The 17,745-nt window shown below is 36.6% G+C and overlaps 1 protein-coding gene across 15 annotated transcripts; it reads right to left on the bottom strand.

Moving 5' to 3' along the window:
• Window positions 1–3,145: 3,145 nt before the first annotated feature.
• LOC121967861 (ACT domain-containing protein ACR3-like) lies at window positions 3,146–9,498 on the bottom strand. Of its 15 annotated transcripts, none has more exons than XM_042518362.1 (10): window positions 9,347–9,498; window positions 7,673–7,869; window positions 6,469–6,557; window positions 6,070–6,269; window positions 5,777–5,822; window positions 5,155–5,269; window positions 5,014–5,081; window positions 4,103–4,708; window positions 3,840–3,944; window positions 3,146–3,686 (listed from the first exon to the last, which is right to left on the bottom strand). In XM_042518362.1, exons 4-10 carry the CDS (start codon window positions 6,171–6,173, stop codon window positions 3,333–3,335), a joined length of 1,398 nt encoding a protein of 465 aa, XP_042374296.1. In that variant the 5' UTR covers window positions 6,174–6,269; window positions 6,469–6,557; window positions 7,673–7,869; window positions 9,347–9,498; the 3' UTR covers window positions 3,146–3,332. The 15 variants fall into 15 exon arrangements, with proteins under 15 accessions (XP_042374296.1, XP_042374323.1, XP_042374389.1 ...); XM_042518389.1 differs by having other exon boundaries at window positions 6,070–6,231; XM_042518455.1 differs by adding an exon at window positions 5,910–5,976 and having other exon boundaries at window positions 6,070–6,557; window positions 9,347–9,497.
• Window positions 9,499–17,745: the final 8,247 nt, after the last annotated feature.

The following is a 17,745-nucleotide window of genomic DNA, read 5'->3' as shown; positions in this document are numbered from 1 at the left end:
TTTCAGATTTATTGATCAAACTCAGATCCGTTTGATCAAATCAATATTCATTGGTTTTAAGTCTGATTGATTAGAACAAATCTAATCAATTTGACCAAATCTGACCCAACTAGTCATTTGATCATATTTGGTCCAAACCCAATTAATTAACCCAAATTGATTTGGGGTTGGATCAAATTGGTTTGATTAAACCCAATGATTTAATCTAAATCGGGTCTAATTGGACCAACCAAATTAAACTCACCTAATTAATTAAAATTAGACCCATAATCATAATTTTAATTAATTCTAACATACATTATTTATATATATTATATATCAATAGTTTTTAAAGCACGTGAGCTTTAACATATATGCACTATTCTCTTCGAAACCAAAAAATACAGTTTCTTTTTTTTTTTTTAATAGAATTTATCCTATTCAAAGAGATTAAAAAAACGAACACGTCTTCTGCTGTTTTCTCCGCCGCACCCATGTCGCTCACACACGCCACCAAGCCACCCACTTCGATCATGCTGCCTATGCTGCAACTGCGATAAACACAATCGTCGGTCATGCCAGCCTTCTACCGGTCCTTTCTGGTACCATAAACCAGTCATCTTTAGGCCTGACGAGATCGCCGACGATGGTTCTACCTGTCCTAGCTACCAACACATAGCCGGCCAACCAAGACATCATCGACGGCCACGGACTGCCGTCGTCGTCAAATCCAGCGGTCTTGATTTTACAAATTTGGCACAGCGTGCATGCTACGACACATTAGTCGTGCAAAATAGCGACGGGAAATGAAAAAGCGACACAGAAAATTTCCAAACAGAGATTTCATAATTCGTCTCTAAGCATTTAGAAATAACCTCACTCTGATAACAATGTGGGTTATACTAAATGCATGAAAGACGAATTAATTAAAGCGGTAAAAACTTACAGCGATCTCCCGCAGATCCGCAATCGGCAATGGCGAAACTCGCTATCGGAAGAGCGATCGTAGGATCGGAAAGCTCTCCGCAAGTCCACAAATCAAATTCCACCGCCTCAAATATTCTCCTTCCTCTCTCTCTGCGTTGCACAATCACATACCTTATAATCCTTGGACGCACCCCTTTATATAGGGAAATAAACTATGGGCATAATGGACTTTTCTATTATAAGTAATGGAGAATGTAAGCATGTTCCCCACTCTCTCCATTTCCAACACATAAAATTAATTAACCACAATATAACCATACTATTTTCTAATTTTCAACTTTTGAATCTCAAGTCAACCTTCGGAGGGGTTGTTCTTCTAAATAATAATAATTCTTTCCTTTGGCACACATGAACATCATCATCGATTGAGACCATTTGAGATAATTCTTCCCATTGGTTTGTGTCCTATAATCAAGATTTGATTGTTGTTCAATATTCCACTAGGGTTGGAGATAACAAAATTTTAATGAGAGATGATGTCAGATGCTTTGGAGGAACTAAGTCTTATTTGTGGTCATTCAAACTTTTGACACTAATGTTCTGACTATGAAGTTGTAAAGGAGGGAATGGATGCTTGCTTGCAATGATAACAAGAAAGGGTTGTTGACGTTGGTCAACAATTGAAGAGGAGGCTAGAGTTAGCAGTCATTCAATACTTGAGGAGGACAGAGAGACGATTAGGATTTATAATAACAACTAGCTAGGGTTTGGAGAGATGATTATGGTTGACTCTGATACCATGTTAGAAATTAAAATGGTATCAACACTCAAAAATTATATTGTAGAACCCTACTTATAGATGATCTCATATCTACAAAAGGGAACTCATGAAATTTCCTAAAATTAATATTAAAAAAGATCTTTTAAGAGGCTAATTAACTAATTATCAGTTGTAGTTATACAAAGAACTAAGAATATTCTACAAAGGTAAATACCTTAAACTCAAAAATAAAAAGACAATACAAAAATAAAATAATAAAAGCACATGGAAGTTGAGGAAATGATGTGAAAATTGTTGTAGGAGTGTCCTATATCTTGGAGCTCTTGCTTGCCTCCCATTTTATAATCCTCCAAGAAGCCATGGATAAGCTTCAACAATTGCACTACATTAATGTTAGTCAAGTATTTAACACCATCAGTTGATTGAAACTTTATTTATGCAGTATCAATCTTCCTTAGACCTTAGCTAGTATCTTTGGTTGATTCCAAGTCATGTTAGTCAATTATATATTATCTATCCCAATCACTAACATTTGTTAGTCTACTCATCTGGATTAGTTCCTAGGCTTAACTCTGAAGTTATCTTGGTCTAGTTTACTGCTTCATTCTCATCAATCAACTCCCAGTCGGTAAAGTTGGCTTTAACTGACTGTGTTACAAATAGAAACATTATGTATATTTGAAATAGAGCTTTAGTCAACTACTTAGTGAATTATTATTTTGAAATAGTCATCAGACAACTAATGACTAGTGATTATACAACTAATCTATCAACCGACTCATCTTAAAATAGAACTATTTTGTTCGTAAGATTTCTATCTCTAATTGATTACTTGATGACTGAATAAACATTAGTCAAACTATGATCTAATCAATTGTTTGGAAGTTTTCTACCTTTGGTTGACTGCTTAATTGACTAGCCATATTAGTCAACTAAATATAACTATTAGTTGACTGACAGATTGACTTTAACTCCAAAATATATATTTCTCAATAAATCATTGCCTAAGTAAGAAAGTTACCAATGCTCCAAATACATGTTATTTTCAAACAATTGAGTTTACCTTTGAGACTTAATTCTTGCATGGATGGACTCCTTATTTGCCAAGAGACCTCATCTCTAGGCTTCTCATCTCTTAGCTCTTGTTGGAGTTTCATATTTGCCATCGTGACTTCATCTTTGTCAAATATTCAATCAATCTCGACTCACTTAGATTCAATTCATTTGTTTTTTCTGTTAAATATTTAGTTAATCCTGATTCACTTAGACCTCACTCATTTGTTAATACTTATTAGACTTTTCTTTTCCGTCAAATGTTCCATCGACCTCAATCCACTTGATCGAACTTCAACCATTGCTCCTGCAATATAAGTGTCAAGTATCACATTTGGCACATAACGTGAATAACACAATATAAACCTAATTGTAAATCGTTGTCAAACAAATCACAGAAAAATGAATATTTTAAATGGTTATGAACTGCAAAGAGGAAGTTAGCAAGATCCTACAACAAGTTATTATGGTGCACATTTTACAGGAATCAGATAATAGGATGCACCTCAAATGCCCCAGCAGATTCTAGGAACTTACATTTACAGAGTGATAATCTACATGCATGCCTTAATCCTTATGGCAAGAACTGAGATCAGACCACAGGAGGCAAATCCTGTCTCCCTGATAAACTCAAGAACTTGCCAAGCAAGTTGCCGAAGGAGAAACTGGTCTTGGCCCACCCACTCGCCTCGGGAGACTTGGTAGCTGAAGGTAACTTCCTCACATTAAGCATCATAGTTTGCCCAATCTCCTTTCGGAGTGCCTCGATGGTCTTCATGTCTACTGGATTACCTGATGGATCTCTCACGTAGAACACATTCATGGCCTTCTCTCCTATAGTTGTCACATCTGCTCTTGACACTGAAAGACCATACTCGCGCAGCACTCTTGTGACATCAGATAACAATCCTACTCTGTCTTTAGCACAGATCTCCAGACCGAAGCCCTATAATGAAGTTTTAGTTGATAGGTTTGTTTGTTCTACAGGACTTGAGCCAATTGTCAGATAAACGTAGTGTTGGATCTGATTTAATAGCTAAAACTAACATCTTCGTGAAAAATCAAAACATTAATTATCATTAGAGAATTTTGAGTTTACCTCAGACACTCTTCTAAGAATTGCAGCTTCAAGGCACTTGATGACGTTCTCCTTTTCTTCCATAGAATCAAGGGTCTTTCCATCCTTGTGACGGATGTACAACTCCTGTGAATTAGTAAAGTTAAGTTTGCAATCATAGTCTGCAAAAACAGTTCAACTATATAATGAACCACTAAATACTGTTCCCTAATCTCTGGTCATAATGAAACAACTTACCATTACTCAAGTAATGCTCGTTGAGAGAGCAACAAATTTATCCGTACCTGTAAACCATAGGTACCATCGGATGAGACTGAAGCATGGGATACAACAAACTGCATGTCTGTCAATGTGCACACTATATCAAACAACAACTTCGTCCGATCTTTGCATTTAATGTTCACCACTGAGTACCCTTTGTCCTCGCAATGGTCAACAGTGATGATTGGCTTGAAAAGCATGCCATCTTTCTCATCTATAACCCCATCGTCACTTTCATAGTCCTTGTCAGCCAGCATTAGCTGATGGAGGCGACGATCAACATGGGTTGAACCTACAGAGAAGTTAGTCCGAGCACCTTTTAAATCATTACCACCACGTAAAACATTCCTAAGCTGTTCCTCCATTGCTGACATGCAATTGGGATCAGTCATCGGCTGAGTTGAGACTTCATCGTTTATATATATGACACAGGCAACTCGTGTCTTGTGGGTCCAGACTTCAGCAGCTACTACATTGCAATGTTGATTTGCAAGGACAGCAAATATCTCTGAGAGAAGGCCTGGACGATCTGTGCCTATAAGTTCTATAGCAACGTGGCTACCAAATGAGTGCACTCCAACTGATTTTCCTGGTGATGATTTTGCCTTTATTCCTTCTGGACCTAGAGCCTGAAAATCACCAAATTTAAACGAAGTTCAGCCAAAAAAAAGTGAATGACTTCACTCCTTCAAAATTCATCAAATAAGTTATTGTGATAGTAGAATTAACCATGAACTCGTCTCTTTGCAATCAAAAACTAGTAGATGTTATGCAGATCACCCTCTAGGTCTCATATGTTATATAACCATGCAAAATCAAAGTCAATCGGTAGCTTAGGAACACAAAATACTTTCTAAAGCAATGCCACGGCTTCAATGAAAGTTGACTGATGTTAATAGTTTGAGATAAATAGATATATATATGTTTTTGTCACCTTTTCAATGTAGTCAATTGTCTTTTTGTCAGTAATCTTTCTCCCTTGCTGATCAGTAACATGGAACACTAAACATACGCATGTTTCAGTGCATAAGCTTCTCAGAAACCACCAACAGGATATAGATTTGTCAGTACATACCATCCATAAACCACGTGCCATCAGAAGTGATGTAAGCTTTGGAAATGGGAAGGTCCAGATCACTCAAAACCTGCACAACTTCTAATAGTATGCCAGGCTTGTTGACACTGTCCACCTATGCAAGAAGGAAAAAACATTATAAATCGGACGGTTAGTTTGAAGACAAAGTCACTTAGTTCAAGCTACTTTGATTGATTGGGAGTCAATGTGAATATAACATAATTCATCCTTCAGCGTTTCCTATGATTGTGACTTTTCTCCCAATACTATCTTCAAGTAAAGGACTATTTGATGTTTTCCCTAAAAGACTGAGATCGGAGTTATGAGCCCTTCTAAAAGTTTAATTTGGCAGTATTTAGGAAGTTAACTTCAAGGCCTTGTCATGCATAATAGAGAGATGCTTCCATTATACATATAACATATCCTTGTAGAAAAAAAATTGGTTGCATTCCAGGTAGGAAAGATCCATTGTACAACAGAGGAAAAAAAAAGAAGCAATTGCTTGGTGTTGTGACTTAATGGATCAATTAGAACCTTAAATGCAAACAGATGATTACATATGTTGGATGTTACAGAATTTCCCATGATGGTACTGAGTCTTCAGAAGATACAAAGACCTTACCTTAACAAGTGTGCAATCACTCCGAGTAGTGTTGTCAATGCATACCCTGAAACAACCAAAACAAAACCATCCAAAAGCCAATCTTTTCCATCATGAATAGACAAAGTACATAATAAAAAGAACAGATCATAACTATGCATGTGTAGTTCATGCAACACAGGGACATCGCTAGCTTGTCTTGCTGAAATCAATTAACCCCACTGGATTTTCAAAAATATTATGACAAAAGGTGAATACGCTCGCCAAAAACATAGTAAAGATAATATTAGAGAGAGAGAGAGAAGTTTATCGACCTATCACGTTGTACTGCTCTCATGTTTTGCTCGCCATCACTGCTTGCATTCTCGCTGCTCACTGTTCCACTCCTTCCTGGCCAATCCTCTCCGACTTCCTCCATTCACAATGAGAGTCTCACCCTTTGAACATCATTGCACTCGTGTACTTGTTCTCCACTCCTTTATATCACCAGAGTGGTGATTGGCACAATAATTTTCTTGTGAAACAAAAATCCTTGTCCTTAATTACTCTTTGAATGGCAAACTATCCTTATCTACTTAATTTAATGGCAAAATATTTTTAGTTTAATGACCTCCCTCGAATTTTTTTCTAGCACAGTCACTGATACAACATTATATTTGTTTAATGATGCATATTGAGAAAAGGTGCAAACAAAGTATGTGAATAAGTAGAACCTTGGAGGATTGATCCATTGGTTGAAATTGTCATAATCAGGATCGAAGTATGGCCGCATGTGGCCGAGAGGAGAACTCACGATTTATCCCTGTAAACACCAAAGTATAGCTGTTGCTACGTTAGATTGAAAACATCTCCATTCAGAAGAAGAAGCAATTAATAAATAAAGAAGTTCTAAGCTAGAAATATTTTCCAAAATAAAATTTCATTTTTCTTTCTAGAAGTAAAAAATCCATGTGGATATCAGGCACCAATAATCAGAGGACTATGCACTTTTATTTATAAAACTCGAAAGGAAATATGTTGGCTACTTGCATAACTTGGAGAGTCGACTCGGATATTTCCTGATATGCATTGTCATTCGTTTCAATTATTGCTTCTCATCAACAATATTAGTCGTCTAAGAAAAGAGGATTTTCGTCTAAGAGGATGAAATTGAGACTAAAAACACGTGTTAAAGGATCAAATCAAATCTAGCAAGAACAAAGAACCAGAAAATCAAAACTAGTATGGATAATGGTTATCCTATAAATAACAACTCTATTTTCATGTCCAATCATCCTTTAAACTTCAAAATCAGATAGCTAACTGGAGGACGATTTTTCTAGTTAATTTAAATTATCCAAAACGTTTGATTGATGAAGTCAATCAGCTTTCTTCTACCTTAATTATCATAATTCATTCAAGCTTGACAAAGTCAAATGAGTTTCCTGTCAAGCTTATCAAGCTGACAAATAAAGTACTTATTGCCTCTACAAAACAACTCAACCATCAAAATGTGAACAAAGTTTCTCTACATATCTCAACTACAATTTCATTACTCATCCTATCTTTATCCTCCAGTAGCTATATTCCAATTCACTTTCAGAAAACCAACGCATCAAGGCACTCCATGCTTACCACTTAATTGGGACTGGAACTCCAGCTATGTTCGAACTCAACAATCCACAATTTTATTCATTTATAGGCTTTCCGGGTATCGAATATCAAATGAATAATACAACACCAACCAACCACTCATTGACATACTTTTGTCGTCCCTCACTACACCACATAATTCCTGCCCACAAGTTAGATTCCGAGTAAAGAACAACACTTAAAATGGCAAACGAAAAGTAGTAAAACCTCCCTCCGTCCCCAAACACCACAAAGGTAACATAACACTATTGGTGGTCTAAACAAAGTTTGGGATAAAAGACGAACCTTTTGGGGTCACGTTGACGCAGAGACACGATCCAGCTGAGTCATAGCGCAGCAACTCTGTCAATGATGATTGATCTGGTGGATACGGTGGACAAAAATATCCAAGATGTCGCTGTCGCAAACTTTTATATATGATCGGTGTAAATGTATTGGGGTCAACAGGCACGCAATTTCCCAGTGGATTCCATTCAACCAACCTACTAAAAAAATATCTTAGTGGACAAAGTCCGAAAACGTATTTAATAACTCAAAACAAAGAAAGGAAAACAATTCAGATTATATCAGAATTCCCCAATATTATAATAGTTTTCAACAAGTCACAGTCTTAATATTCAATTCGACAAATTATATATATATATATATATTTTAAAGGAATTATTTAGGCTCCACTCTAGGCGTGCGCATGAGAGGCAGGAGCCCACCTAGGCAACTGCCATGTGGGCGACTGTGTGCGGTGCAGCGTTACTTCCCTCTATAAAATAAATAACTTTGAAATTAGTAAGTTAATTGGTTTGTTTGTTTAGAAGAAAGTTAATGAATAATTTATAGATTAATTAATTTATTAATTTTATTAAATTAAATTAAATTTTTATTTTTATTCAATTATATAAAAATTATAAAAATTCATCTATTTTTTATAATATTAATTTATTAAAAATATATTAAAATAAAAAAGAATATAAATCGTATATATTAGATAAATATTTAATCTAATCTATAAGAACAATAAAAGTTTCGCTCCATAAGATTTTTAATAAATAAGTTTGAATAAGTAAATAAACAATGTTTAAGCTTGAATCAAAATGATTTACACCTACAACCTATATTTAGTAGTTGCTGTAGCAAAATGATAGAAATTACATGAGTAGATATTTTGATAATTTTATTTTTTTTATAAAAAATACATGTAAATTTAATCCTGCCAAATGATTTGCAATAAATATGATAATGATCATAATGGTTAGAAATTAAAGGATAACAATTTAAAAGTTCTTATAGGAATTCAAAAATTCTTATGGATTTTTTTTTTCAAAAAAAAAAAAGGATAAGTTCTGAAGGGGTGAAATTAAATCTTCAGTAAACCCAAATACCAGAGATGCCTTAAAAAAACAACGAGAACACCCCTCGTGCATGGAATAGGAAAGCCACCATTTTTTGTTCTCTCTGCGCACTTTAACCATGCATGCTGCGGCCATCCGCATGTGCACGATCGTTAGTAGCAAAGCCACCTCCATAGAAATTGTTATGTAAATAAAATCAAAACCCGCATAATTAAGACGATAACCTGAGTTTTTTTTTTGTTCCCTAGGGTGGTTCCTTTCCAATTTCCAATTTCCAATTTCCATCTGCCGCTGCGAACAAGGGAGACGAACCACGAATTGAGTGCCGTCGCGGCCGGTTCCATCATCAATACAAACCCGGAAAGAACGTCATCATCGGCGAAAGGGGAAGAAGAAATTAAATTAAAGAATTGCAAGTATCGCGGGGATCTGTACTATCATCATGCTCCAATCACACGATCGATAGCATTCTCAAAGCAAACTAAGAGCAATCAAGAAAGCGAAGATCTCTTCGGAGGGGTTTTCCATGAAGAATAAAAAAAAAAACGCAGCAAAGCGGAGCTAGCTAGATCAGATGAAACAATGAAGAATCAGAAAGCCCCGAAACTCTTACCTCTCGTTCTTTCTTCGATCGCTTTACGAGGGATCTTGCAATCGGATCGAGATTGATTGCGCTGGGAAGGCGTCGTTCGACGTCGGAAGGCCACTCGCCGCCCCTTCGCCCGCTCGCTCGCTCACGCACGCAGCGAGGCCGCTCGCCCGCCCCCACCTTTTAAAGGAGGCGCCCCACTGCCACTGACGCTGCCTGCGTCCCAGAACCTTTTGCCCATCTGCATACCCGCAACTCTTTGTGGGACCCTTTTCAGTTGCGAGTACGATACGCGGGTGAATTGTATCAGAGGACAAATAGCATTTTGTTCGGAGGGAGGAGACCAAACGGCCGTGCGGGTTGGCGAATGATTCCCCACCCCTCATCGCTCCGGCTCTCGGAAGGGACGGGTAAATGCTCGGGGAATCATCCGCCGTCCGAGCGGTGGAGTTGGGAGATCGTGGCCGTTACCGTTAGCGACGGGGAACGGTACGGCCGTAGCGTTCCGAGGACGCAGGTTAAATCTATTCATGGCAATTTGTTTTATAAGTGAAGCATTCGTTAAATGGATTCGATTTCATTTGAGCCAAATTTAAAAGTCGCACAAAAAACCAACCGGTTTATTTGGGGGAAAAAACAACTCAAAGTCGATAAATGGACCGTTCATGATATGGATTCGATTCCATTTGAACCATTCTTAAAAGTTCCACAAAGAACTTATCTACAGGAAACAACTAGATGGATGGACCATAGATTCTTTCTTTATCTTTCCACAGACTATTTTATTTTTTACTTTATATTTATCCCTTTACATGGGAGGAGAGCGTAACAATACACTACAATAGATCAGCCACTTGTCGCTGGACTATGATGTGGCAGAATATAGTCTCCTATATATATATTTATGATTCGATAATGAGATAATAAATTTAGAACGCTAAACGGTTAAATAGTCCGTTATGAGTATTAGGTTCCTTATGATTATTTTTAAATTTATTCTGATATTAGATATACTCAACTTAAAAGATTAAACACTAAGTACTAACTAAAAAAATAAATAAGTAAATCAGTCTAAAATTGTATTATTTTATATAGTATGATTTGTCTAATTTGAAATTTTACTTTTAAAAATATATATTTATATATATTAATATTTCGTTTTGATTTTAAATTTCATAGGTTAAATTGACTGAATTGAAGGATTATTAATCGACTAAACTATTGTAATCCGTCGCCTAATATATTTGAATCATATGTAACTTAAAGTGATAAATTAGTCTGATTCAATTGCTCCATATCAATATATTGATGATATATTATCAGTTTCATTTGTTCAATTTTAATAATAAAATTTGATCTGTTCTATATATTTTATATCTGTTTGATTTATTTAATTTTGATGATAAAGTTGGATGGATTTAATTTATTTTTAAAAAAATTAATTTAATAATTTTAATCTGTTCTATTCGACCGATTTCATTTTGATCGACTGCTTAGCCGTAACGAAGATACCACATTATTAATAATAATAATAATAATAATAATGATAGCAGAACGAGAAAACAAAAAGAGGTCCAGTAATTGATGGAATTGAGTGGCCATTTGAATATATTATTTATCAACAAAGAGAAAGTTGTAAATATAAAATAGAATTTTATTTTTTCAGTATGTTAAAGTGAGTGGGCATTGCGGCTAGTGGAAGGTGGATATATAAACTGCAGTTTTTTTTTGTTTTGTTTTGTTTTTGTTTTTAGCATATGAATGGATAGCTGTCTGTTTCTATTTTAAATTTGAATTGGAGAAGCATTCGATTCAATCAAAAACAAAGTTATTGATAGGGTCGAATCATCATCTTTTCCTTTTTCCTTTTCTTTTTATTTGCTTGAATCTTCTAGTCCAATTATTAGACTTAGAGATGCTCAGGTTTAGATCGATACTTAGGCTAGTTAGCACATCTCCAATGGAAAATTTTGAAAGAGATTTTTGAAATAAAAAAATTAAAGTAAAAAATTTAATCATGGTGGATTACAATTTAAGATTTATAGTTTAAGCGGTAGTAAAATTTTAAAATTGCTCTTTTATCTAAAATTAATAATATGAATGAGGCTAGTAATTGATGCAGGAAAGGAAAAATTGATAATATAAAAAAATAATAGATTGTTATATTTTTGATATGAATTTTAGAGATTATAAAAAGCTCATATACAGTTTTATGATGCCCTTAAATTAAAACCTATTGAATTATAACTTTTTAAAAATAAATAATAATAATAAAATATATTTGAAAATAAAAGAAATATCTAATAATTCAAACATTTGAAGCATCATTTTCTGCCTTTCTCTGTCAAACAATAGTAGAGTAAATTAGAAGTATTGTAGATTTTCTTTGACCAGAGGAACATGCAATCCATCCTTAGATTGTAATCTAAATTAAAAATAACATTAATCATCTCACAAAATCATATATGATTTCCATTGATAATTTAGAAAAAGGGTGAGATAGATCTAGGTTTCAATTAGTAAAATCAAATTAAAATTAAACTAAAATTAAATTAAATTAAAATTAAATTAAAATTAAAATTAAACCTAACCTAAATTAAAATTAAACTAAACTTAAACTAAATTAAAATTAAACTAAACCTAAAACTACATTAAAACTAAATTAAAATTAAACTAAACTTAAACTAAATTAAAATTAAACTGAACTTAAACTAAACCAAAATTAAACTAAACTTAAACTAAATTTAAATTTAACCAAAACTTAATTTAAACTTATTTAAACTTAATCTAATTTAATTAACCATCTCACAATCACCCATAGGTATAACATGATTGACAACATAGATTGGGTGAGATGAAATTAAAATAAGGAGCTAGACCCAATCAATCTATCTTATAATCCCTTAAAGTTGGATCCAAATCAAATACTTTATGTGCAGGAACATAATGATTTGGACAAATGGATATTGGATAGTGGATGCTCCAAGCACATGACTAGAGATCGATTGAAGTTCACCAACTTAAAATTCAAAAATCTAGGATCTATTGCATTCAGCAACGACAAAACACTTAAGGTAATCGAAACATGTAATATCAAACTGAGTTCTGATTTTTTTATTTGAAACGTTCTATTGGTCGATAAATTAAATTTTAACTTACTTAGCATTAATTAGTCAACTGTGTGACTCTGGGTACTTAGTAATGTTTTCAAACTCAAAGTGTTTAATTAAAAATGTCAAAAATTCTGAAATTACACTTAAAGAAATTAGGAAAAAGAACATCTACACAATTAATCTACCAACTTCCTAACTCAAGTTAACACAACAAGAGGAAACTAAGTTGAGGCACAAAAGACTAGGTCACACTCATATCAGACTCATTTCAAAAAAGAGTCAAAATGGACTAGTTAGAGGTTTACCCAAATCAAAAAATTTAGAAAATATAATCTGTAATGCTTGCCAACAGGGTAAACAATCTAAGTCGACCCACAAGTTAACAGAGAAGCATCGGACGATCGAACTTGGATTTTGATAATGACAAAGGATTCAAAGTTAAGGTTATTTGTTGTCTAATAAGGTTGATTGAGCTTGCAGGAAAGTCCTAAGTTGTCTTAGAAAAAAATCCTGGCTGCGGATAGGCAGGTGGAAAATCCTAGGGGGAGGTAACTCTAGATCCTAGGGTGCGATAACCCTAGGTGATAGAAAATCTTAGGGGGTTGTAACCCTAGGTCCTAGGGGACGGTAACCCTAGATTATGTAAAATCATAGGGGGCGGTAACCCTAGGTCCTAGGGGGTGATAACCCTAGGCGGAAAGTCCAGTCAGTCTAGAGGACCGATTTGACAACAGGTAATCTCTCCTGAGAGGAGTAGGTGAGGACGCGTTCCCTGATAAGGAAACAATAGGCGTCGATTCGACCTAGGGTTTCTAGAGGAAATTCGAAATCAGAACCAGACAGTCCGAAGGCTGTCAGGTTAATGATTTATATATTATTTGCTATATGCTAACTCTATTTTACAGGAGACTAACACTTTGTGCAGGGTTAGATTTGATCGAGATCGGTCAACCGAACTTTGAGTTTAGTCGACTGAACCTCTAAACAGCAAGATCAAAGTTCCATCCAGTGGATCAGGTTCAACCAAGGGATCAGTCGACTAAACCTCAGGTTCGGTCGACCGAACCAAAGATAAGCGACGATTAGATCAGGCCGGGTTGATCGAGGTAGAGATCATCGGCTAATCGGTCAACCGAACGATAGGATTGGTTGATCGATCGAAGACTTATCTAGGTGGCAGAAACATGTAGATGAGAAGCTGGACAGGTTCAGATGGTTCGGTCCACTAAACACCTGGATCGATCGACCGATCATAGTCGGGTCAAAGACTGATCCCGAGATCAGTGGATCTAGATCAGGTATATCTCAGCTATAAAAGGAGGGTTGACTAGCAGCTTCAAGAACAACACACTTTGTAAGATCACAAACAACTTTCGCTTCTTTGAGCTGCTCAGAAAACGCTTCTACGACGGTCGAAAGCTCCAATGACGATTCTTCTAAAGATTTCCTTAAATAAAGTTGTCGGTATTCTTTAATTTTCAAATTACTTGTAAAATTATATTTGTACTCTTTCCAACTGATTAGTGATTGCCCATCGAAAGCACTCTTACATGTGAGCCTTGGAGTAGGAGTCGCCACAGGCTCTGAACCAAGTAAATTCTTGGTGTTTGTGTTGTTTATCTTTATTTTCCATTGCGTATTTACTCAAAACGAACAAATTAGCCATGAGGGCTATTCACCTCCCCCCCTCCCCTGGCGCTTTACAATCCTACATGTATGACACGTTTAAGGGGATGAATCAATTGGGCTTAGAAGAGACCTATTTGGATTAACACTTAAGTGGGAGTTGATTAAGTTGATTAATCTATGTTAGGAATATAAAAGCCTAAGAGGGTTATTGAACCCTAAGTTCATTCCAATCCTTTCTTCTTCTCTGCCATCCCTGCCCTAAAGCATCCCCAACGCCCTTTTCTTCTAGATCCTGATCATGCCATCGCCTCCTTGCATCAACCGCCATCTGCGTCATGCCACCCTTCACCGGAGCAGTCCTAGGGCCAGTATTACTAGCAGCGAATATTACAGCCAGCAGCCACTCATCATCTCCCCGACTATAGCAACTGACCACACCTCTTTTCCCCTTCATTGTCGATGCAGACCACCATTGACTCTTCATAAGGGCATGGACTAGAAGCGCTCGATGTGGCCTTCGATCAATCTTCTTCCTCTCCCAATTCTATCTGCCGACGCTATCGGCCCCAGCCACATCCGTGCCCTAGCTTCGATTCATCACCGTCGCACCACCTCACCCTCGACCCCTGGAGTCCCTATTCTGGACTGAGGGGCCATCACCCTATTGCCTTTGCCTCATGGCCACCATAGCTGGATGCAACCAGTATAGCCAATCGTTGTCGCCTTACATTCACTTTGGCCACTGATCTTGTCTGAAATCTGCGAGGTGGCGTGCTGGCTCCGGTGAACGATGGTTCTGATGAAGGTGCACTCCTAAAGATCTGAAAGAGCTCCTCAATAGTCCTACACACGGTGAGATGAGCCAACAAAGTGTTAGTAACCTAAGATCGGGGTGGGGATCCCTGGCTAGGCCTTCCGACGCTCAAGTCAATTCCTCCCTCTCGAAGGTGAAAGAAGAAGAAGAAGAAGAAGTACAGTAACAAAAGTACTTAGAAACAGAGTTTTGGATGCTAGAGTTTGTGTACCTTGCCAACGGAGAGGATCTCCCTTTTTATACTACCTCATATAACCTCCGTAATCATGAGGTGGTCCCCGGTTTGTTAGAGTTTGTTAGAAGATGAAGTCACACTTTAAGCTTCGTGCAATAATCCTTTAAGGAATATTTTTTGTAACTCAGATGTACTTCTTTTGTCATTTATAACTCATATTCTTGATAAAGTATGAATAGGTGTATGTTCCCATAACTGAAGAAGCTTCTAGAGAATGTTTTCCGCCAAATTCACCAAGCTTTCATAAAATTGTTTAATAATTGTACAGCATTCCATGTTAAACAGGTTTCGATCAGTCAATAAAGTTGGTCATGTATATAATGAGCATATCTTCTGCTAAGCATGTTTAGACCAGTTAATAAAGTCGGTTGTGTATATAATGAGGATACCTTCTGCTAAGCATGTTTCAGCCGAGAATTTACTATAAGCTTCATAAGTCTGAGTGTCTTTACGCTTGGTTAGGCTTTGTCCGGCCGAACGCATATAAATACATTGGTGTTTGCTCGGCCTTCACTCGGTCTATAATATACTAAAAGCTATATATAAAGTTAAGTGTCTTTACACTCGATCGGGCTTTGCTCGGTCGAGTGCATATAAGTACATTGGTGCTCGCTCAGCCTTCACTCGGCCAGTAATATACTAAAAGCTGTATATAGGGTTAAATGTCTTTACGCTCGGTTCGGCTTTGTCCAGTCGAGCGCATACAAGCACATTGGTACTAGCTCAGCCTTCACTCAACCGATAATATACTAAAAGCTATATATAGGGTTAAGTACCTTTATGCGCGGTCGGGCTTTGTCTAGCTGAGCGTATATAAGCACATAAGCACATTGGTGCTCACTCAGCCTTCACTCGGCTGGTAATATACTAAAAGTTGTATATAGGATTAAGTACATTTACGCTCGGTCTAGCTTTTTCCGACCGAGCACATATAAGCAAATTGGTGCTTACTCAACTTTCACTCGGCTGGTAATATACTAAAAGCTGTATAAGGGTAAGTGTCTTTACGCTCGATCGAGCTTAGCCTGGCCGAGCGCCTATGGAAAACCTTTTATTTGGTCGGACATTATCCTATTAATCATACATTCACCCAGCTATGAGCCTCTCCTTTCTTTCTCGACCATGACTTCTACGTCATCCAACATGTCAGCCTATCATAACCCATATCAGCCACCACAATCATTGCGGTCGGGCACGACCATACATGATTAGGTCGCGACCATCACAGTAAGCTCATGGCTGCTATGGTCAATTGATTCTGCTGGTAGCTCCTACTCACTACCACCCTAGCTCCCTGACCCAGTGCCTCTACTGGTCACAGTGAGCCACTAATGGAGCAGCGTCGACCATTGGAAAAGAAAAGAAGAAGATGTAGGTATCATATTTTGTACCTAGTTTCATTCATTCAAGTTAATTAACTGAATCCTATTAACAATCAATAAACATGGGTTGAATCTCACTATAGGAATTGGAAGCCGCTTGTTCGATCCCCTTGTTGATTTGGGTTAATTAATCTGGTTGATGAGATTAAGTTTACTGAATTGAGTATTTGGTGAGTTCAATTCCATTACTAATCAAATTTATAATCAAATTGAGTTAAGTATAGATTTATTAGATCTTAGAATGGTAAATGGAATGGTTGGATGGTTAGTTCATGTCTTGTTTGGTTAATTGAAGCATGTTAATGGAAAGGGTTAATAAATTTGGTTGGATAAATTCATATGAAGATTAGCTTGAAGGAATGGATGTATCAGTAAATGGAATTAAAATATGGATTCCCAATTGGATTGGGATTAAGTTTTTTGCTACTTAATTTATGATGGAACTTAGCTATAATATGTATCAGGTGATGTAGGGCATTGATAAGAGACGAGCACTTTAACGTCAGATTGTGTAGAATGATCGACAAATAAAGGTGGGTACTTCTTACCTTGCCTTTTTAGTACTTTGATCTTTATACATAAGTTATATTCAGATAGTTGCTGTATTTGCCTTGACTCTACTCATATTTTTCCTGAGCTTGATACTTACCTGGTTGACTTTAGAGATGATCGATTTGAGATCTATACAGTCTCTCATTGTCATCCATGATATTTAGCAGATACTACATACTGTGTTTACTTGCATAGATTGCTATTTATTCATGTACACTATTGAGCATGCTAATTTTATTATAGCATAGTTGATTGCTATTTATATATCTGGGGTGACGATTGTTCGCATCTTACTCATCATATCATTGCATGCATGTCGGCGACCAGTTCTCTCTTGTGGTTGAGAGAGTTGTTGACTAGAGCCGCACACTCAGCCACTCATGGATAGTGGTAGCTAAAGTACATGTTGCTTGTCTGTCGTGCCCCCACTTAGCCACTCATGGGTAGTAGTAGCTAGAGTTACGAGCTGTAGGGACCCCCATTGTTATGTAGCTAGTTAGCTACTACACAAACTGTTCACTCGGTCACTCGAGAGTAGTGGCGGCTGAAGTGCTATACAATTGTCATTGTCTCGGCCTCTCGACCATATAGGGGTCATAGTGCAGAGGGGTGGGCTGAAGTGACCATGCCATGCATACGTATATGATATTATGTTTGCATATGATGTTGTTTTATTGTATCCATATGACTGTGATATA

The sequence above is a fragment of the Zingiber officinale genome, chromosome 1B (assembly GCF_018446385.1).
Source record: "Zingiber officinale cultivar Zhangliang chromosome 1B, Zo_v1.1, whole genome shotgun sequence".
NCBI classification, from domain to species: domain Eukaryota; kingdom Viridiplantae; phylum Streptophyta; class Magnoliopsida; order Zingiberales; family Zingiberaceae; genus Zingiber; species Zingiber officinale.
This window is presented reverse-complemented; position numbering and strand designations above follow the sequence as displayed.

Excerpts from the sequence above, each read along its gene's own strand:
- LOC121967861 (XM_042518355.1), bottom strand. The coding sequence starts at position 6,173 with ATGGAGGAAGTCGGAGAGGATTGGCCAGGAAGGAGTGGAACAGTGAGC. Across the intron at positions 5,082-5,154 it reads TGGCACGTGGTTTATGGATG|TGTTCCATGTTACTGATCAG; the intron begins GTATGTACTGAC and ends GCGTATGTTTAG. Across the intron at positions 4,709-5,013 it reads CAATTGACTACATTGAAAAG|GCTCTAGGTCCAGAAGGAAT; the intron begins GTGACAAAAACA and ends GGTGATTTTCAG.